The sequence below is a fragment of the Castor canadensis genome, chromosome 13, assembly GCF_047511655.1.
Source record: "Castor canadensis chromosome 13, mCasCan1.hap1v2, whole genome shotgun sequence".
In the NCBI taxonomy this organism is placed as follows: Eukaryota; Metazoa; Chordata; class Mammalia; order Rodentia; family Castoridae; genus Castor; species Castor canadensis.
The window spans coordinates 20,735,980-20,757,949 of record NC_133398.1 but is presented as its reverse complement, the minus strand read 5'-3'; the positions used below and the strand labels follow the sequence as shown (position 1 = coordinate 20,757,949).

Sequence of the window (21,970 nt, the reverse complement as noted above, 5' to 3'; positions counted from 1 at the left end):
GTTCTTAGTTTCTTCCAGTGGCCTGTCCATCCATCCATCCATCTGTCCATCCATCCATCCATCTGTTTATCTATCCATCTATCTCACAGTTGTCAACTGAAAGCTCACTAACTGCCAAGTGATGGGCTCGGGTCTGTCCCAGTGTGGCCTTTGCACCAGGTGACAGGGAGAGAGCACTCAGCACTTGGGCAGGATCCTAAGGTCCTGACCCAGGTTGAAGTTCTGGAGGCAGCCTTTGCTTCCCTGTAGAGTTCGGAGCTTGGAAGCCATATCTGAAGATACTGGCAGCCCCGTCAACAAATGGCGATCTAGTGACCCAGGAGAGGCCAGGTCAGGAGCCTTTCCATAAACACCCTGGAAACCCTGCTTGTGTGCTGGCAAGCCAGGCCAATGTGATGACTGGGCGGATGTGGCCTGGAGAGACCATGGACAGATGTGTGCACTCTTCACCAGAGCACAGAGGCAGCAGGGTTACTTTCCTTGCTCTTCCCAAAGCCACTCAGAGAGGCAGACTCAGTGGAAGTGCCACTTCCCTTCTGGTCACAGACCCCAGCTCCTTAGTCTGCTCCAACCAGAGAGATCTCCAGGTGGGAAGAGGTCGGGTGAGTTCCTGAGGAGGTCTCCAGACCAGTTAGGCACCCTGCACACCCTTACCAAACCCCAGTGACATGTCTGTTCTGCTCACCCTGGTCCCTCACAGGGGACTGCTTCCTGGAGGAGATGGCTTTTGAGGTAGAAAGAAAGGGGAAAACAAGTCGTTGTCGGGCAGCCTGTGGCACTCTGAACACTAGCATTTCATGGAGGTCATTATTTTTGGTAGTGGTAGCCATCATTTGAAAGAGCTTATTTTGTGGCCACTTTTTTTTTTTTTTTTGGCATGTCTTGTGCATGCTAGGCAAGCTCTCTACCAATTGAGCCACACCCCCAGTCCTTGTCCTTTTGCTTTTAGTCTGTTTTTCAGATAGGGCCTTGGGGGTTTTTGCTTGGGTGGTCTCAGACGTCGATCCTCCCACCTGTGCCTCTCAAGTTGCTGGGATTACAGATGTATGCCACCATGCCTGGACCATCAGACACTTTTTAACAAGTGTCTTCACTCATTTAATTGTCACAACGTCCTTCTGAGGTTGGTCCTAATTTTACCTAAGTGAAAGATGAGAAACTGAGACATTAGAGTTTCAGAGTTAAAGAAGTGGTAAAACTGAGATGTGAGTCCAGGAAGTTGTGTTCTTAGCTATGACATGCGAGGTTATGCAGCCAGACAATCGGGTGCAATGCCCGGGGCGGCTGTAATGTGGCACTCTTGGTCACCAGCCTAAGGCTTTATGTGCGGATGTATGAATGAATAACCAGGTGACTGAGGGTGGACCATCCACACTGCCCGTGCACCTGGGGGTCTGGGACTGGCCCTGGCCCTGATCATGTCCTTTCTCTCCCTCTCAGATGTGGACGTCCTCCAGCGGCTGGGCCTCAGCTGGACAAAGGGAGGGGGCAGCCGGAGCCCCGCACCCCCAGGCATCATTCCATTTCAATCGGGCTTCATCTTCACGCAGCGGGCCCGGCTGCAGGCGCCTACGGCCACTGTCCTTCCTGCTGCCTTGGGCACAGAGCTGGCGCTGGTGCTGAGCCTCTGTTCACACCGCGTGAACCATGCTTTCCTCTTTGCCGTCCGCAGCCGGAAGCATAAACTGCAGCTGGGCCTGCAGTTCCTCCCGGGCAAGATGGTCGTCCACCTGGGGCCCCGGCGCTCAGTGGCCTATGACTTCGACATGCACGATGGACGCTGGCACCACCTGGCCCTTGAACTCCGCAGCCGCACAGTCACCCTGGTGACCGCCTGTGGGCGGCGCCGGGTGCTCATCCCGCTGCCTTTCAACAGGGACCCTGCACTTGACCCTGAGGGCTCCTTCCTCTTAGGGAAGATGAGCCCACATGCCGTCCAGTTTGAAGGTGCCCTCTGCCAGTTCAGTGTCCATCCTGTGGTGCAGGTCGCTCACGATTATTGCGTACACCTGAGGCAGCAGTGCAGACAGGGGGCTGACATGTACCGGCCCCAGCTGGGGGCCCTCCTCCCCTGGGACTCTGGCAGACCCTTTACCTTCCAGCCCGACTTGGCCCTGCTCGGCCTGGAGAACCTGACCTTGTCCACACCAGCCCTGGGGGCGCGGCCAGCAAGCAGGGTACCCATGGCGACTGTGGCTCCTACTATGCCCACCAAGACCCTAAGGACTAACCCTGCAAACCCTCCCCAGCATAGCACAGGGGGAGGTGCAGCCCAGTCCCCACTTCCACCTGCTAAGCTGTCTGCCAGAAAAGCACCTCCCTCCCTGTCCTCAGCCTCTCTGCCTGGCTCCACCCAAATTCCTCGTCCTGTGATTGTCCAGCCATCGCAGAAGATCGCAGCTACCAAAATCCCCAAACGTCTCCCAACCAAACCTGCAGACCCTTCTTCAATTGCCCCTGCCAGAAGCCCCCATCCTACCCAGAAAACAGCTCCCCCTTCATCCACAAAATCAAACCCACCCACCCGGAAGCTAGTGCCACCTACCCCCCACTCAGCTCCTGCCAAAGCCTCTGGCCTCACAGGGAAGCCAATGAAGAAGAACCCTGCAACACCCCGGCCTCCACCCCCCAGCACCTGGCCACTGCCTCCCACCACCAGCTCCCCTAAAAAGTCCACACCCACACTAGCACAAACGGAGGCCAAGCTGACCAACCATGCCTGCAAGCCAGCCTCTGCCTGCACCAGCACCCCCAAACCTCTCCAGCTCACTATTTTGACCCAATCTCTTGCCCCCAGTCCTGGCTCTTCCAAAGTGACTTGGCCTCTAGCCATCATGATGCCTTCAGCCTCAGGCACCGGAACTCCCAGAATGGCACCTCCCACCAGCTCAGCCCCCACCAGAAGCAAGAAACCCACCAAATTGGAAGCCTCCAAGAAAGCCAGACCCAAGAGCAGCCCCAAGAAGCCCAACCCCCTCCGACCTGGGAAGGCAGCCAGGGATGCTTCATTGAATGAACTGACAGCCAGGCCCAGTTGGCAGCCCACCCCAGCTCTGGTCTTGGCCCCAGCTCGAGTCCTGTCCTCCAGCCCCCGGCCCACAAGCAGTGACTACACTTTCTTTCACCTGATGGGACCCACGCCTTTCCCCCTTCTGATGGGGTCTCCAGGGCCCAAGGGAGATTGCGGCTTGCCAGTAAGTCTGGTTGGGGTCTGCATGTGGCTTGGAGCTCGAGTGGGTGGCAATGGGGCAATTTGGTCAAAAGGCCACTTCTGGTAAGGGCAGAGCAAAGGAACAACCTAGAGCCAGGAGCTGGATATGGACCATGCCTTGACTTGAACCGGACTCTGGCTGCCCTGGCTCTCTGATTGCATAGTCTGCTGAACTACTGAGATAGGCTGAGGAGTAGTAGCCACTCCAGGTAGGAGCCTCTGGGCTTGGGTTGGCCTGGGTCCAAGGTCATTTGCTGATAACCCAATTGCAGGTCAAGTGGCTTCAGGAAAGCCGTTAATTGAATGGTTCAGGTCTTGGAGAGTGAGCCACTGAGCATCCTCTAGCGCCGGCTCTCCCAGCTCCCGAGCTGCCCCCACTGGCCCAGCAGCCTGTCTAGATGCAGTGGACGAAGGTCACAGAGGAGTAGATGGGGATATGTTTTGTTTGGCCTGTGCCACATAAAAATCTGGTAGTTACCAGCATTTAAAAAATGTGAGAGTCATTATAAAAATCTCGGTCACCAGTTTCTCTTGCAAAGTGGTCAATGTGAGGCTCTCAGTGGCCTGGTTAGGACAGGATGGTCCTCCTGTCACCATAGGTCTCCTCTCTTCCCACTTGGGTCTTCCAGAGAGGCAGTACCTGCCCAGCTGGTGCCCGTGGACATGTGATTTGTGGCCTCTGGGTGAGGAATTTGGGACAAGGAAAGTCAGTGTGGGCCAGAGTGAGCAAGGAAAGGAAAAAGAAAGAACATTCCTGTGCAGGAGATGGTCTCAGAGTTGATGCCTCCAGTTTGCCTGGGACCGTCTCCAGGGGCAACGACCTTCCCACAGCTGGAGGCCAATTCCTCCGGGTGGGGAATGATGGGAGGGCGGCAAGGAGGGAGGGGGTTTCAGGTCTCTGCTTTCTCTTCCTCCTTCCTTCCTTGGAGATGACCACCGGTGCGGCGGGCCTCTCCCCTCCTCCCTGGAGTCAGGGCTCCCACTGGGCTCTGTGTTTGAGGTTAGGGCTCCCACAATGGGGAGACAGTGGCAGATGCCGGGAATTCCCGGGCCTTACAAACACACTTAATGAGTTTTAATAATCATTAGGAATAATATTTATTCAGCCTGTCTCCAAGGGGACCGGGAGTCCGCTTTTATTACAACCATATTGTGGATCTTATGGAAATTGTATGCATCGCTCTGCAATTATGTCAACGTTCTGTTCAGTTTCCATGTTCTGAACTTGGCAGCCTGGAGGTTTGGGAACCACACTGTCCCAAAGAAAAGACGAAGAGTCTTTTTACCTTCCGGGCTGACCAGCTTGATCCTGGCCCAGGTGGCCTTGGTCCTCACAATTCAGCTTTCCAAGCTGTGCACAGGCTGGGAGATTGGAAGGGGGTATATGATCCCCTTCCAATGGGGTGGGGAGGCCCAGGGTCCCAGCCCCTGTACACACAGCTGGCCCCAACCAATTGGAGGAGGCCAGCCCTTCCTCCTCAGCTACGTGAGGTGTGGAGAGAAGCCAGGGCCACGGCTGGGTGAGCAGAACTAGAGCAGGAAGAATAAGATGTAGAATCTGCCTTGGGCCTACTCTATGTCTAAACCACATCATCAAAGAAGGTATTACCCAGTCAGTTGATGGAGCTTAGGGATCATTCAGTTCAGCCCTTCTCCTTGGGCAGGTGGAGGGACTGTGCCCAGAGAGGGCCAGAACTTGCCTAAGGACACATAGCACATAGGAGGCAGAGCTGAGGTTTTCACTCCAGGATGGGAACTCGAAGTAGCACATCCCGAGTATCCACCTGGAACTCAGGATTGGGAGGTGGGAGCTTCAGAGGTGAGTCAGGCTCTGTCCTTGGCCTCAAAGGCAGGGCTCAATGTCTAAGAAATCTGCTTCCATAACTGGTTAAGTTTAGGAGCTACTTCATCATGCGTGGGGTCTGCTTTCAAGATGGTAGGATGTGTGTGCTAGTCCCCATCCCACAGCTGAGTGAACAGGGGCTGAGCTGCAGCTCTGGGTCCCTGACCTCTAGCCAGGGCCAAGACTTCCTGCCCCTTCAGCCTTGGCTGCTAAGGGCAAGATGGAAGCCATCAATGGCCCTTGTGCCACCCTTGCCTCACCCCATGTGGTCCCGGATCTCCCCTTGCCCTCAGCTTGGAACCTGGCCTGAGTCCATTGGGAACCAAGGCACTGCTAGAATCTTTCTCAGTGTGTGGCAGGAGGCAAATAGGTCTCCCCTCCTCCCCACCCAGATACGGAGCTAATATAAGGCTTGCCTTTGAGTCACAGGGATGTGAACGTTCATCCACTCTGTCTTCTCTTATCTTCCCTGATCCCATATATATGTGTTCAGGCGCTAAGCCCAGCAGAGAGAGGCTGTGATGCTCAGATACAGGGGGCACACAGACCTGGGTCAAATCTTGGCTCCACGCCTTACTTGCTCAGGGACTGACTCACTTGCGCCTTGGTTTTTATAGAGCGGAAGCTAATGGTTTCCACCTAAGGTGTTGGAGGACCTCCTGGGAATTTGCAAAGTGGAAAGCTGTCACAGGAAGGCAGTCTGTGGGGCCATGTCTTCTAGCTGTACAAGTGATTTGGGGGGAAATCTTTGCTGTCCCCAAGGGTTGGGGCCCCCTCTATGATGGAGCCTGTGAGGGTGCCATGGCTGGGTATGCCAGTGAATTGTTCGTTCTTGGGGAGGATTCAAGGCCTCCTGGCAGAAGCTGAGACAGCTGGTTGAGGCCTGCCAGGAGTAGTAGCCGTGACAAGCAGCTCTGTGGGAGCCCCAGTAGGGGAGCATGGAAAAGCTGAGCTGGGGCAGGGAGGCTGCGGTTCAGAAGCCGCACAGAAGCTGCACAGAAGCCCCACGCCCGGGAGCAGGCCAGGCAAGGCTTTATTCATCATGATTGGGCTGGCTTCTCCACACACAGTACTCTGTAACTGTCACCTCCGGGCAACCGGGCCGAGGCTTGGCCACAGCAGATGCTCTGTGACTATCTGTGAATTGAATGAGGAATTTGACACTTACAAAGACCAGGCTGTCCCCATGCTTGGGCTAACCTCCTGAGATTATGCAGAACTCCCTTACCTGGGAGGCCATGTGGATGAAAAAAACATGCAAGCTTTGATTTGGAACAACCTGGGTAGGAACAATCCCCTTATCTATCTATGCATTCATTTTTAGCACAAATGACAATGGAGTACCTTCTAGATGTCCTGGTGCTGTGTGATCTTTGGTAAGGCCCTTGACCTCTCTAAGAGACAGATTCGACCCCTGTAAATGGGGATACGGTATGACAATGCACCCAGCAATGGGACCTGGATCCTAGTGGACTGCCATGACTGTGATTAGTGCAGATGAAGGGGTTCAAGTGGGGAAATTGTTGGGGCTCATTGGCAGAGGAGGAAGGGCTCCAGATGAGAGTGGGGAAGAGAGTGATGCCGTAGGCTGGCTGTGGAAGAGGACTTTGGCTTCCCTGCTTTCTCCATCTTGCACCCAGGGCTTCTCTCCCAGCTTCCAGGCTCGTTTTCATTTGCTGGTTTCCCCTTCCCCAGGGCAGAGTTGGAGGGCGCCCCCGGTGCCTCTGGGGCCTTCAGACTTTTGGCACTGAGAAACTGATGCGCGTGTGCCAGCCAGGTGCAGGAGGGTTGAGGGGTGTTTTGCTCTGTCTAGCAGGCTATCAGGGAGGGGCAGCTTGCATGCTGGCCAGTGGGCTTTAGCAGGGCCAGGGCTGGTGAAGCCCAGGAATACAGCAAAGTGTCACCTGTTGCACCCAGACCTGAAGGAACCGGGGCAGGGAAGTGTGTGACCAGACCAGAATGAGAGCTGAAGCCTTGAGTGGATCTCCCGGTAGGATCTGGGGCCACAGCAGAACTTGGCAGGGAGGGCACAGGAGACAAATGCTGTGTGTTCTTGCCTGCCAGTGGGCTCCGACTGCAATCTCTCATTGGCCAGACCCCACCAGAAGCCAGAGGACCAGGAAGATGGGTGCAAGCTGCAGAGGTCGGCTCCTAGGGCAGAGAGTGGATCTGGGAGGCTAAGAAGCACCGGTGGTCTCAGAAGATGGGTTATTATGTCCTCATTTTCATGGCTGGACACACTGAGGCCTGGAGGCACAGGGAGATGCAGTAACTTCCCAGAGGCCATATAGAGCTGGATTCCTATGGAGAAGTGCCCTTCTCAGGGCGGAGGCTGGGGAAGGCTTGATACCCTGTGTTGTCTTGGAAATAATCTGAGCTCAGATCAGGCTACAGGAACAGAGCAGAGGCTCAGAGACCAAGAGGTCATTGCTCAGATCACAAGGCAGTGAACAGCTTGCGTAGGCCTGGGCTCTAGGCTGTCAGAGCCTGAGCCTGCATGGAAGATGCCAGTCAGGACTTACTTCTTTCTGCAGGACCTGGCGGGTGGCTGCTGCAGCTGGGCACAAGGATGGACTTGTTCTGTGCTGTGGGGTTCCCTTAGGTCTGGCTGTCAGAAACCAGGACTCTGGTGTATGTGGGGGGAAGCCCAGAGGGGCTGTCGGACTTTCCATATTTGTGAACGCCCGATCCTAGGCCTCCTCCATCTCCCCCATCAGGCCTGCAGCCCCCGCTCCCTGCCCCCTCTGTTCTGGGCCCTCTCAGAGGCCCCGTTGTTTGCAGCGTGGAGTGGAAAATCCCACCCCGGCCCGTGAATCATCCAGGAGTCACCGCTCAGGCTTCAGGCCTGGAAAGAAATGGCAGCATTTTTCCACTGCACAGAGAACAGGCAGGGTCTCGGACAGAGGAGAGGGGGCACAGGGTGCCCACCCTCGCCTGTGCTAATAAAGTGTGCACTGAATGGACAAGGGTCAGGCCTGTGCTGGGTTGGGCCACTGTGACCCTGGCCCTTGCTGGTGGCATGGAGGGTCTACCCAGGCCACAGCTGGAGCCTGGGCCATCGTGTCAAGATGTTGAGCTGAAGGTTGATGTCAGCAGGCTGGCCCCTGGGTCCTGACTGGTACTGGACTCTGCTCTGCATTGTGGCGAGTGATGTCAGACTCCAACCTGGATGCCCCCATTTCTGGGGCAGAAGAGATGTCAAGATTGAGTGTCCAGACTTCTGCAGCTGTGGCCTCACCAGGGTCCACAGGGAGATACACATGGACCTGTCCTCCCTCCATCCCTGTGGCCTTGACCCTTCTCCACTGTGAGATGGAAAATGATCTCACTGTTTTCCTATCACCTGATAATGCCACCCCAACTTCCCACACCCAGGAAATGCCAGTACCCCAAAGGCTTGGGGTGTTCTTTTCATAGATGGCCACAGAAGGGAAGGGACTTACCCAAGGTCACACACCTAGTCAGAGACACACCAGACCAGCATTGTCTGTGCAGAGGTTGCCCAGGGTATGAAAATGAATCTAGTGGTCCCAGGTTTGAGTATAGGCTCTGCCTCTTGTTAGTCGTGTGGCCTTGGGCAAGTCACTTTGCCTCTCTGAGCCTCTCTGGCATACTCGTGGAAAGAGTGCAAGATACCCAAGACATTGCTTAGCCTTAGACACCAGTGTTTCCCTTTAATTCTGGGTACTTGGGAGAAGCAGGCCAAGGAGGACTTTCTAGGAAGAGACACTGTTTGGTCTCTCCCCAAAACAGATGCTGGGGGGAGGGTGGCGGCAAAACTGTTGAGTGAACTTCCGGGAGCCGGCTCCCAGAAGCAACAGCTAACATTACTGAGTATTAACTGTGCCAGGCGCCAGGATTAGCGCGCTTACAGATTATCTGTATTATTATCTGTGCTGTTATTACCCTCATTTGACAGTTATGGAAACGCAGGCTTGGAGACAGGAAGTAGCTGGCCCAAAGCCACCGCGCTAGTATGTGGGGTGCCCTCCATGAGCCCAAGCCCGGGTCTCACACTCCACTTCACTCCACTCACGCCCCATGAAGCCAACTTGGGACAAGAGGTTGGCAGCCTGGCCCCAGTCCCAAACCCACAGGACAGAGAACCAGAGATGTCCACCCAGCCCTGAGTGCAAGGAGGGAGGGTGATCAGAGGAAGCTGGGACTTGCCTGAGGCCATCACAGCTCCTCCTTCCTCCCCTGGGACTCTGGTCCAGTGACTGCAGGGTCCTGGTGCCCGTTTCTGCCTGTCTGGATCTCTCTGAGTTTTACTCACGGACGAGCGAGCCTGCTGTGTTCAGTAGCCAGAACTCGGAGCCGAGGCTGCCCAGCGTGAGGTGGGATTAATTACCAGCCGAAGTACACTGAGTTTTCAACACCAATGCTAGCTCTGGGCAGGAAACCTGGAATCTCCTTGATGGTTATTTGAAACAAATGAATTCCCCAGGCCTCACACATCCTCGAAAGCCTGGCTTCCTTGAGGGCTCCCGGCTGGTTAGTTCTCATCCATCTCTCTGGGATGAATGGGACAGTGGCTAGTACAACCATTTTAAACAAGAGCATGGTCAGACAGGTGGAAGAAATTGCACAAAGCCCCCAGCTGTGACGTGATAAAAGCGGGATGTGAACCAAAGTCAGCTCACGGATCAGTAAACCTGCTCGGCACGAAGGGAGGAGAGATGAGGTCAGACACGGGCACTTCAAGTGGCATACTTCAGGGTTAGACCTTTTTCCTTGTGGGAAATAGGGAGCCATGGCATGTTGTTGAGGGGGAAAGGAGGGAAGGCAGTTAAAAACAAGTAATAGAGGGGGTGATTTTAATCAAAGTACATTGTAAGCACGCATATAAATATCACAATGAAACCCTTTTGTACAATTAATTGATACTAATAAAAATGTTGAGCAAGTGACTATGGGGCGGTGACAGGGGAATGAGGCTGGGTGGAGGGAGACTGGAGAGGGGAGGAGAGAGCAGAGGCAGGGGCACTCATGGGGAGCTGGTGCAAGTTCTGGGGAGCTGTGGTGAAGCCTGGACCCCATGGGAACAGATGCAACATTTGAATGGTAAATTACATACCAGGCACTGTTGTCCATAAGACAAGACTCATTTGCTATCTCTTGTCATCCTTGACATCCTAGGAGAAGAAAATTACTGCCCCTGTGCCAGCACAGGCTGGCTGAGGAACTTGCCCAAGTCTAGCTGCTAAGTGGCAGCTCAGGATTTGAACCCAGGCCTGGCTAACTCAAAAGCCTCTGCTTGTGCTCTTTATGCTACACCGCCTGCTGGCGTGACCCTGGCCAAGTCCCCTCTCTGTTCTGGCTCTGCAGAGGACTTGGCTGAGCTCTGAGATTTCCTGCCGTTTTATTTTATCTAACATTTGGCTGAGCCTTGGGTGTAGAGATGATTCATCCCAATGTTTCCTTTGAGGAGACTGAATCTGAGGGAGAGACGGGCATCTACAAAGATAATTCCCCAAATCAAATATGGTGGGAGTAAACATAGAGGGGAAGAGAGGACTTGGGGAAATGACCAGGGGAGGCTTCCTGGAGGAGGTGACACCCTTCCAAGGTAACTTGGGAATAAAAGACTGAGGGCTTCAGAAACTGGGAAATAGCGTTTACTATTTCCAAAAGTCCTGAAAGCCCCAAAGAGCATGAGTTCCTCAAAGCAGGGCCCTCAGGGGCCTCCTTTCTCAGCTATGGGGTTTCCATGCTCAGAGTTTTGGACAGGATTGTTGATTGATTTATCCCATGGCACTGTCTGACCCTGCCTTCTTGCTTCCTCTTCAGGGTCCCCCAGGGCTTCCTGGACTACCTGGACCTCCTGGTGCTCGAGGGCCTCGGGTAAGAGATTGCATACTGTCCTTCGGAACTCTGGGTGGCTCGTCAACCTGCAGCTCAAAGTCCCAGATTGCTGTGTCTACGTTCTCTTTCCCTCTCTAGAACCCATTTTCCGCGTGTCTCTTGGGGGTGAACTTTGTTCTTGAGGGAGCACTGCAGACAGACTTGACATGGGCAGCAATGACCTCCTGCAGGCCCTTGCTTGCTCCCTGTGGGCATCACCTTGCACGGCCCGGCGTGGGGAAGGGGCCCTGAAAACTGACTCCCTGAGTTGATAGGCTTTGGTGTGTTCTGAGAAAAGCCTGATGTGGGCAGATGTCACCTTGCATCCCTCTTGCTGGTTCTGCGGGGCAATCCTGAGGTGGGGTTGTGACACAAGCCCCTCATCTAGTGGTCCGAAGTGATGACAGTTTCTCCATGTGTCCTGCACCTCACTTTACCGCTTCCTTGGATCCCCACCCCAGCATGAACCACCCTGGGGTCCAGGGTGACCATTCTCAAGTACGGATGAAAAACAGTTGGAGACAGGGGGGGGTCATGTTGGAAGCCCAGGCTTCCCTCACATCCAGGGGCACTAGGGGTTCTCTCATAGGGACTTCTGTCCCTTCCTGAGGGGGCTGGGGCCACTGGCACCCATGTCCATGTGTGCGCAGAATCTGCCTTTCCCATGCTGGGTGCCTGGGCAAGGCCTGGCAGAGGTAACCTCCTGGGGTGCATTTTTAGCTCTGAGCCAAGCGGATAGTTCTGGTTATGCAATTACTTGTGCTCTTGTTCCCTCCAGACCTGGCCCAGTTCTCCTGGGCTGCAGGCTCTGGAATCTGCCATCTGACCTGCGTTTCCTCCTGGCTTTGGAGACTCCAGGAAGCACATGCCCAGAGCTGGGGACTACACAGGTGTCAAGCCCTGCTAGGACCTTGCAGCCTGGATCAGGACCGGAACCCTTGCCCTAATAGTCCAGGCCCAGCAGGACTGTCTCCCACCTCCCCAACTCCTTGCCACCACCAGTCCCACCACTTTGCTCTGGCCACTCTCCACCCAAATGGCTCAGACCAAATGCCACCTCCTTTTCCGATGACAGCCCTCCTCAGAGCTTCTTCAGCAGCTTTCTGCCCCCCTGGATGGCCCAGCTCACTCTCTGAAATCTTTCATTGACCACTGAGCACTTTTTGCGGAGCTGCTATATATACGTGACCTTGTTCCACTTCCCACCCATCCCAAGAAGTAGGGCCCAGCATTGTACCCATTTTACAGATGAGAAAACTGAAGCTCAGAAAGATTTGCTTGCTTTGAATAAAGTCAGAGTAAATGCCAGAGCCAGGGTTAAACCTAGGCTGTCTGACTCAACCATCTTTACCATCTGTCCTACTGATTTTTCTGCCTACTTAATTGAGGCCCCCTTATCCCATTCCTACTTCCCCCCAGACCCACTGGTTTGGAGAGGGCCTTTTTTTGGGGGAGGGGAAATGGCTACCATTTATTTATATTTTATCTTTTTTTGGGGGGGGAGGAATAGGGTCTTGCTGTGTGACCTTGACTGTTCTCTAACTTCTGGACTCAAGTGATCCACCCACCTCAGCTTCCTGAGTGCTGGGATTACAGCCATAGTTGGCTGTTTTATATATATATATATATATATATATATATATATATATATATATATATATATTTATTTATTTATTTATTTATTTATTTTATTATTCATATGTGCATACAAGGCTTGGGTCATTTCTCCCCCCTGCCCCCACCCCCTCTCTTACCACCCACTCCGCCCCCTCCCTCTCCCCCCCCACCCCCTCAATACCCAGCAGAAACTATTTTGCCCTTATTTCTAATTTTGTTGTAGAGAGAGTATAAGCCATAATAGGAAGGAACAAGGGGTTTTGCTGGTTGAGATAAGGATAGCTATACAGGGCATTGACTCACATTGATTTCCTGTGCGTGGGTGTTACCTTTTAGGTTAATTCTTTTTGATCTCACCTTTTCTCTAGTTCCTGGTCCCCTTTTCCTATTGGACACAGTTGCTTTTAAGGTATCTTCTTTAGTTTCTCTGCGTTAAGGGCAACAAATGCTAGCTAGTTTTTTAGGTGTCTTACCTATCCTCACCCCTCCCTTGTGTGCTCTCGCTTTTATCATGTGCTCAAAGTCCAATCCCCTTGTTGTGTTTGCCCTTGATCTAATGTCCGCATATGAGGGAGAACATACGATTTTTGGTCTTTTGGGCCTGGCTAACCTCACTCAGAATGATGTTCTCCAATTCCATCCATTTACCAGCGAATGATAACATTTCATTCTTCTTCATGGCTGCATAATATTCCATTGTGTATAGATACCACATTTTCTTAATCCATTCGTCAGTGGTGGGGCATCTTGGCTGTTTCCATAACTTGGCTACTGTGAATAGTGCCACAATAAACATGGGTGTGCAGGTGCCTCTGGAGTAACCTGTGTCACAGTCTTTTGGGTATATCCCTAAGAGTGGTATTGCTGGATCATATGGTAGATTAATGTCTAGCTTTTTAAGTAGCCTCCAAATTTTTTTCTAGAGTGGTTGTACTAGTTTACATTCCCACCAGCAGTGTAAGAGGGTTCCTTTTTCCTGGAGAGGGCCTTTTTAAAAAAATCTCTGTGCCTTACGCAATGCCTAGCAGAGGTGCCGGGCAAATGCTTGGAAAGAGATTAGAGCCTGGAAGTCAAAGTGAAGAACATGCCACTGAGAAGCTGTGTGATCCTCAGCCAGTACTTTCTCTCCTCCTGGCCTTGGTTTCCCTGTTTATGAAAGCTAGATCATGGTCGGGCATCTCCACACTCCCTCCCAGCTCCTAGCAAATGACCAACTCTCCTGACATGCTTCTAGGCTAACTGCCTGCCCTACCCCCACCATCCTGTTTCTAGACTGGAAATTCCATATCATAAAATTCCACAGATAATAGAATGCTGGATTAAAGAATCCCAATGCCTCTCTGCACAGACAGCAGCTCAGGGGCTCCAGGAGGGGCAGGGTCTTACCTGAGGTCACCCAGAGCCTTGAGGCCCATCCCTTTCCCACTTCCACATCCTTTCCAGCCCATCCGGGGACACTGGGGAACCCCTGGCCCTCTCCCACCCAGCTTTCTGGGCTGCAACATTTATAGAATTGCTCTGCTTGGCTCGCAGTCAACTATGTGCCTGTTTTTTTTGCAAGGCGGTGACTGCAGAGGGTGGGGAGGTGGGGGTGGGGAAGCGGGACGCTCCTACCTTCACAAACTGCAGATGGGGTGGCTGATGCTGGGGGTACGACTGAGGACAGGTAGCCACTCTGGACCTTGCACAGCCCATGCCAGGTCCTAGGGAAGCTGGGTGTCAGGGACTTTACCTCAAACGTCCTTCCCTGTCTGAACTCTGTGCTTAGTCCCTCAACCTGGGCTGGGATGGACATCTGAGCTTTTCCAGATTCCTTAGAGACTACTGGGTCCCAGTCATTCACAGGATAGATGAGGAGAGACTGAAGCTGGTGGAGGGGATTTGCAGGTTGAGACTTAGAACCTAGCCAGGTCCTGACACATCAGGCTCCACTCCTGTGCCAGGAGACAGTGTTCAGTGGCCTCCTGGGAGGGCGGCAGGAGGGCCGATAAATTTAGGAGAGTCACAAGTGGCACCTATAAATTCCCCAGTCTGAGTACACTCTGGACACTACTTCTTCCTGATGCGTTGGAAAAGGGGACGGTCTCCACTTAGGCATCGAGGAAGAAGGAGGTGCCTTGGGTGGAATGTGACAAGCTGCAGCTGGAAGGTTGGCCTCGGAGAGGAGGAAGGAAGCAGCTTCATACAGAGCTGGCTGATGAGCCAAGAGCGGCTGGGATGAGGCTGTGTTGAGAGGCTGGTGGGAGTGGGGGCCAGTGAACTCCTCTAGGTGCCCCGGAATATTGCAGCTGGGCAAAGATGCTTGGGTACGAGATGCCTCCAAGGAATTGCATTGCTGGGCTGGAAGATTGCAGTAGGCGCTTGCTGGAGAAAGTGGACATGACAAGCACCAGCTGTTGGAAGGGATTTGGAGGTGGTCTGGGATGAATAAACCGGATTTGATACAGCATCCCGAGACCCTGCTGTCCTTGGCCATAACTCTGCTGGGCAACCTTGGCTGAGACCCTTGGACTCTCTTAGTGCAGCCATCTCAGCTGCTCCATGGTGTCTGGAGTCTGTACAGCACAGAGACTGTAGTCTAAGAGGCTGTTGTCCAAATGCCATGGCCACAGGAAGCACGCTTGCATCCACAAGGGGCCACACCCTCCCTTCCATGAGTTCTCCACTCCAAAGGCACCTGCAGCATCCGGTAGGATCCAAAGGGTGCAGAAGTCACCTTTAGGCTGGGGCAGTCCTAGAAATTTCCCTGGATGAGGTAGCCTGTGAGCCAGGCCTTGAAGGATAGGGCTGGTTTCAGGTAAGGCCTGTTGGATGACAAGAACAGTATGGGTCCAGGTGCAAGGAGAAAAGGTATCAGCAGGTTGGAGAGAAGCGAATAGCTAAGGACAGTGGAAGGACAGCCCAGTTCCCAGGAAGCTGGGAAGGGCTGATGGGGCCAGGAGGAGTGTGGAGAGGCCATGCAATTCAGGGTAAAGGGCTTGCCCTGAGGTCAGACACATTCAGAGTCAAGGTCAGTCCTGTCCCTTAGCAGAGATAGTTAAAAACCTCTTCAAAATAGGGATAACTGATGGATGAAAGAAGGGAAGTATGGAAACCACTCGAGCAGGCCCAGGAACCAGGGGTCTCCTCATAGGAGGAGGAGTAGCCAACTGGTGAGGAGAAGAAAGGAGTTGCTCTGGCTATTTTCGAAGTGGGACGGCTCACTCTTACTATCTCTCACCTTTCCTTCCTCTTCCTCTTCAGGGTCCTCCTGGACCATATGGAAACCCAGGCCTGCCCGGGCCTCCTGGAGCCAAAGTGAGTATTGTGCCTGGAGGCGTGGCCTGCGGGTGGGAGTGGGGGAGGGGTTTTAGAGTCTTTGTGGCCAGAGGCTTCCTGAGCTCCTTCCCTGTGCTCAGTCCATTCCTGGGGCAGGAGGCACAGCGAGGAGTCCTGACTTTGGCTTCCAGTTAGGAGAGATGTGGGAGAAGGGTAGCTGGCTGTGGAGTCCTCAAAGAGGCCTAAGCAGAAAGACAAGCTGGTGCTACATAGAAGAGCCTGGGATATCAAACTGAAGACATAAGGTTTGCCAGGCTGTAAGAAGCATCTGGGGAAGTGACAGTTGTATATCAATGGATGCCATGTGCAGGATGGACTGGGGTGGGGACAAGGGTGATATGGAGAGAAGGGAGGGTGGAGGGGAGGATCTGGTCAGCTTAGGGCATGGGAGAGAGGGCGGAGATGGGAGGGAGATAGAGACTCTCTGGTGTTGACCTGAGTCATGAGCCCTGAAGCTCTAGTACAGCCAAGTGGAGGTCATTCATGGAGAGACATCTGAAACTCAGGAGTGCTCTGAGCTAGAGCAGGAGTAGAGGTGTCAGGTGGAGAATAGTTAAAAACCCAGAGATGGGTGTAGGGTTACTGCACCCATTTACCGGTGGGAAAACTGAGGCACTGACAGTTTAAGACCCTACCTAGCAATTGGTCCCCATAGGTCAGGCAGAAACGGGGCTCTTTTGGAGATTTCTGCTTTGCAGAGCCCTTGGGCACATCAAAATGCTGGGAACCGCAGTTGTTTGAAGTGCCATATTTCCTCTTCTTGGCATGATCTAGGTTGGGCCTGTTCCCTCCTGACTGACCCTTGCTTCCAGGGCAGTAGGCACTCCGTCAGCTCCCCTGTCCTCTGCTGCCCTGCTTGCTCTCTGAGCACTGCACGCCTCCATGCTAGGCTCACAGCAGCCTGCCCCCATCCTGCTAACATGTGCCGTGGTGTGCCCATTTGGAAAAGCAGCTCTGGGTGTAAGACTGAGGCTGGCTCCTAGCAGGTCAGTCCTCATACCACGTGGAGCTGGGATCTGTGGCCTCAGCTTCGGGGACAAGACTCCAGCTTGGCTGGATGAGTCCCAGGGTCGTTCTCTAACCTAACTGCAAAGGCCAAGAGGCTTAATGCAAGCCATTCATTGCCTGGCGGCCGGCCATGCAGAGAGTGAATGAGTGTGCAGCAGTCTGTGAGTAACAGAAGAGGGTGTGAGTTCCTGAGAATGCGTGGCAAGCACAGGCTGCTTCTCCCTTGGGGACACCAAGGGGATCAAGACAGAGGTCATGACCTTTGCCTCTGTGACACTTGACTGTGTGCAGGAGTGGCCCTAGGGCACACCAGCTGGTTGGGTTGTCTTTGCTCTCAGGTGGCATGGCCAGGACAGGGTTAAGAGAGAGGCTCCCTCTGGATACAATTGGTGGCTTCACTGAGACTGAGTGAGAAGGGTGTGTACCTGCAAGAATGGGTGGGATTGTGTGGAAAGGGCCCTCACTGCACACCAGAGCCCCTTTGGACCTGGGGGATGACCTTGGATGATAGGGCTGGTCTTCCTCAGGCCCTGTGCTGGGTCCTCTTCTTCCAGTATGGTGTTGGCTTGCAGAGCTGTGTCTCTGGGGCCACCCACCTATTCATCCTCTGTGACTCATTGAGTACTTACTGTGTGCTGTTGACAGCCCTGGTGGCATGGAGCCTGTCTTTGGTCAGCTCACCACTGTGTAGCCTTACTCCAGGAGGAAGGGGACTCATGAACTTCTACTAGGAGGCTGAGGTCAAGGATTCTGAGAGTGAGGCCGAAAAGCTGTATCCTGGGAGGGCAGAGCTGGCTACTCTCAGTGGCTCAAGATGGAGGATTTATTTATTTATCAAAATATCATTGTTTCTTCAGGAAAGTGCAGAGGTTTAGAACACAGACTCTGGAGCTCTATAGCCTAAGTTCAAATCCCAGCTTGGTCACCTCATTTGGTGATTGTGGGCAAATTATTTTAATTCCCCATGCTGCGGTTTTCTCATCCAGAAAGTGGAGTAATATGAGCAACTGCCATTCAAGTTGTTGTGAAGAACTATTGAATTGTCTGCATTGGCAGGGCTGTAGCCCATGATATTCTCTGGCTCTATAAGGGGCACAGACTGGCATAGTCCCTGCCCCTGAGGGGTGCAAAGGCCAGCGAGAAAGAAAACAAGCCAATTGCACTAGAAAATGCAGAGTTACACCATGGGCTCCGTGTGCAAGGTGTGGCCTGCTCAGAGACCTCACAAAATGGGATTGACCTGGCCTGGGGCTCGAGGACACCTTGCGAGAGGTTGAACTGGGGCCTGCAGGGTGATGGAAAATGAGTCCAAGGGCCAAGAGGAGGCTGGAGTGGGTAGCAGGCCTGGGAAATTGGGGGGTTTTACTCAAGGAGCAGCAGGAAGACACAGAAAGGACCTTGGCAGAGGAGACATGGTCAGGAGAGTTTCCCAAACGTCACTTGGCTGCCTGAGAAGTAGGGCTTGGCCTGAGGCCTATGGGGTGCTGGTACCCACCAGGGTGGAGTCAGTGAGAGGGTGGGCCCTGGGGCAAGAATGGAGCTGGGGGGTCAGATAGGTGAGGCTCCCTTAGCCAGGATTACTGTGGGCCAGGGACAACAGGTGGGGGACGGATGGGTAGGACTCAGGTGATGGCTGGCAGAGCTGGTGGAACTAGGCTGGAGACAGCCCTATGCAGTTGTCCAGCCTCAGACTCCAACTTCCCATTCCCCTTCCAATGATGACTGAAGGGGACATGCTCATTAAGGAAGGCATAGAAAAGTCCAGAAGGTATCCAGAAGAAAGTAAGCCACCTGCAGTGGCCCTGTCCAGGGATAAGCCCAGGGAGAATGTTTTGAGCAGCTGTGGGCCAGGCTCTGGCAGAGAGCTGTAGACACTATGTAGAGCATTTTATGGAGGAAGGAACCGAGGTCCAAAAGTGGCTACAGAACTGGCCCGGGATCACGGTTCTCGTAGGAGGCCAAGCTAGCATCCAGTGTAGCCAGTGAATCCTGTCTGTTGAGCCGCAGGGTACATCAGCCTCTTGCTCCTCTGGTTCCTCCCACGTGTGTTGTTTATGTGACGTGAGTTCACTCACCGAGGCTGCTGTCTGGCCTGCTGCACTTGACATTCACCGTGAGTGCTTCCTGTCGTTATCTTCACTCGGCACATGTGTTTGAGTGGCTGCCTGGCGCCTGACCAGCACCGATATCCCATACTTCCTATGACCAGTTTCCTTCCGTTTAAACCATTTTTTTCTAATATACAGTATTGTACAGTATAGCTTGAAGAGCGTAGTTCTGCGTAAGTGTTGGGAGATCTAATTATTTCATTAGGATAAATTCATAAAAATAAAACTGCCAGCATGGACTTAGGAGCTAGGCTCGGTTTGAATCTTGGCTCTACCATTTGCTGGGTCTATGATCTTGGAGAAGTTACTTAAACTCCAGGACCTCAGCTTCTACTTTTATAAAATGTGGATGAGGAGAGGATTGTTCTGAGGATTAAACTGTGTGTGTTTTTATATATACTAAAAATATACATGCATATACTTGCAAACGTGTATGAATAATTGATAACATGCTGTCCACATAAAAGCTACATGAGTGTCTAGGTAGTCTTTTGTTAGCAGCTGCCTTCTAGAAAGGTTGGACCAATTCATGCTACTGCTGGCATTAGAAGATAATTAAGAGAAGATAATTTGTTATTGTTTTTACTTCACTGATCATCTGTGAGGTGAATGTTCTTACATCTGTTTTCATTTGTACCTCACCATTACAGATTGGTTTATTTTGGAGGTTGGGATACTGTCATTTGTCATTGACTTGTTCTAATTTATAAGGTTGTTAAAGAGTCACCTAACTTAGAAGTTATTTTTCTAGCTTGCTGTTTCTTTTTTAAGAATATTCAGGGAGCTGGTGGGGTGGCTCAAGTGGTAGACTGCCTGCTTAGCAAGCATGAGGCCCTGAGTTCAAAGCCCAGTACCTCCCCCCAAAACACCAAAAACAAAAAAAGAATATTCAGGTCGATTTTCACAAAATGGAATTGTAATCATTTGTTTTTAACTAACAATAATAGCTAACACTTTTTAGAAACTTATGACCAAAAATTTGGGAGGGCATTACCATTAGGTAAAACTCATGGTTCTTTTCCTTGTGTGTGTGGGTTTTTTTTTTTAGTGCTGGGATTTGAACCTAGGCCCCCATGTGTGCTAAACATGTGCTCTACCACTGAGCTGCACCCTCCGTCCTGTTTTGTTTTTACACTTGGAAGTTTCTTTCCTATATTCAGATTAGCTGTATCTTCACTTTTACACCCACTCATCTCATAATATCATTTGTACTCTTAAAAATTTCAAACCATCTGGAATGAATCTTAACAGAGATGGGATATGAAGTAGGACTCTAACATTATTTCCCCTAATTGTTAACCACTTATTAAACAACCTTGTCTCCAGTGATTATTAAATTGATTTCAGACTGTTCCATGTTTTATTGCTCTGTCTGTGAATTTGCATGCTGGTAAAATACTATTTTACATGACATTTACTGTCTTTGGACTGTATGTCTCCCCTCTTCTCCTCTTTTAAAGTATTTGTATTTTTTTTTTTTTTGTTAGATGAACTTTATGGCTGTCTTAATTTCCTTAAAAAAATCTCTCAGGATTTTTGTTGGAATTATACTAAGTGTGTATTTTAATTTGTGAAGAATTAACATCTTTAAAATATTAAGTTTTCCTATCTATGCACTTGGTATGTATTCCCATTTGGTGGAGGTTTTCAGATATCTCTTAGTAAACTTTTATATTTTGTTAATTGCACAATTCCTGCATGTTTCTTATTCAGTTTATACTTAGAAATTTTGTATTTCTGTTGCTGTTATGGTTAGAATATCCTACTGTATTATATTTTCTAGCTAGCTCTCAGCTATTGAGGAGGACTTGATTTTTGTATTTTTGTGTTTAATTTTTGACTATCCCCTTTACTGAATTATCTTATTAGTTCTTTTAGTATTTCAGTTAGTTCTGCTAAATATTCAAGTCAGGCATTCATGTGGTTTGCAAAGAACATACTTTTGTCCTTTTCTCCTCAAAGAGCCAATAGCTCTTATTTGTTTTTCCTGCCTTATTGCATTGGCCATACCTTCTAAACTCATGAAATAGTAGTAGTGATAGTAGGAATCTTCAGAGGAAGTTCCAGGACTGGGCCAGATGTGATCCAATTCCAGCCCTACCACTGACTCTTGAAATTCTGATTGCTTCTTTGTGAACTACTTCATGATTCCTCCTGTGGACCAGCCCCTGTACTGGGTACTTGGTCAGAGATAACTCATATAGGAAGCTTCCAGTTTAGAATTTCCAAAGCTTTGTGATTCAGTCTTCCTTTGTCTCAGCCCCTCTCTGGGCCTCAGCTATCTAGCACCCTCTGTTCTCTCATCTCTCAACCCTACCTGCAAATGGACCTAACACAGTTCCCACTCCCACTGTGTCTTTAGCACTTGAAATTCAAACTTTACCTTCTCACAGTCTTAGTCCCATAGGCTCTGGGAATTTGTCCAGACAGAGTCCAAATTCCCCAGGCACACAGAGCCATGGTTTGTTTGCTTGAGGTCATACTGGCTTGCTGGCTGTAAAACTCAATCTAAGGATTAGATAGATTCTTGTCCTCACCAAGGCATAAAATGATTTGCTCAATTTCATATATTCTTACCTCTCACTGAAGCATTTGCAGGAGTCTAACTAGGAAGACATAGTCTTCTCCACCCTAGAAGCCACCCTTCACCCAATCAGGGTTACCTTGAGCATCTGTTGAGCTTCACCTCCCTCTGGTCCTCCTTGTCTTCTTCCAGCCTCAGCTTAGCTGTGTCTCCTTTCAGGGATTTACTTACATCTGGGTGAAGCTCTGCCCAGTCTCCTCCTGTCCTCCACTTATCACTGGAGCATAGCTTTTTACTGCTGTGTGCTGAAATGTGAAGAGCTTGAGCTCTGGAACCAGACTTCCTGCATCTAAATCCTGCTTACTAACTGTCTGACCTTGGACAGTGACATATCATTGCTTCTGCCTTAGTTTTCTCTTCTGTATAATAGGGATCATGGTCGTTGCTACCCCATAAACTTAGAGGATTAAGTGATCTGATACACGTGTAGGAGCACT

At 51.5% G+C, this 21,970-nt stretch overlaps 1 protein-coding gene across 8 annotated transcripts in view; it reads left to right on the top strand.

Moving 5' to 3' along the window:
- The window catches only part of Col27a1 (collagen type XXVII alpha 1 chain), a 127,845-nt gene that overhangs the window by 9,312 nt on the left and 96,563 nt on the right, over positions 1–21,970 (top strand). For all 8 annotated transcript variants that reach the window (XR_012440336.1, XM_074051187.1, XM_074051189.1 and 5 more), the window contains exons 3-5: positions 1,441–3,194; positions 10,845–10,898; positions 15,759–15,812. Coding sequence is in view for 7 of the 8 variants with exons in the window: in XM_074051187.1 (XP_073907288.1) it covers positions 1,441–3,194; positions 10,845–10,898; positions 15,759–15,812 (1,862 nt within the window). In the remaining variant the exon portion in view is untranslated. The remainder of the gene's footprint in view (positions 1–1,440; positions 3,195–10,844; positions 10,899–15,758; positions 15,813–21,970) is intronic.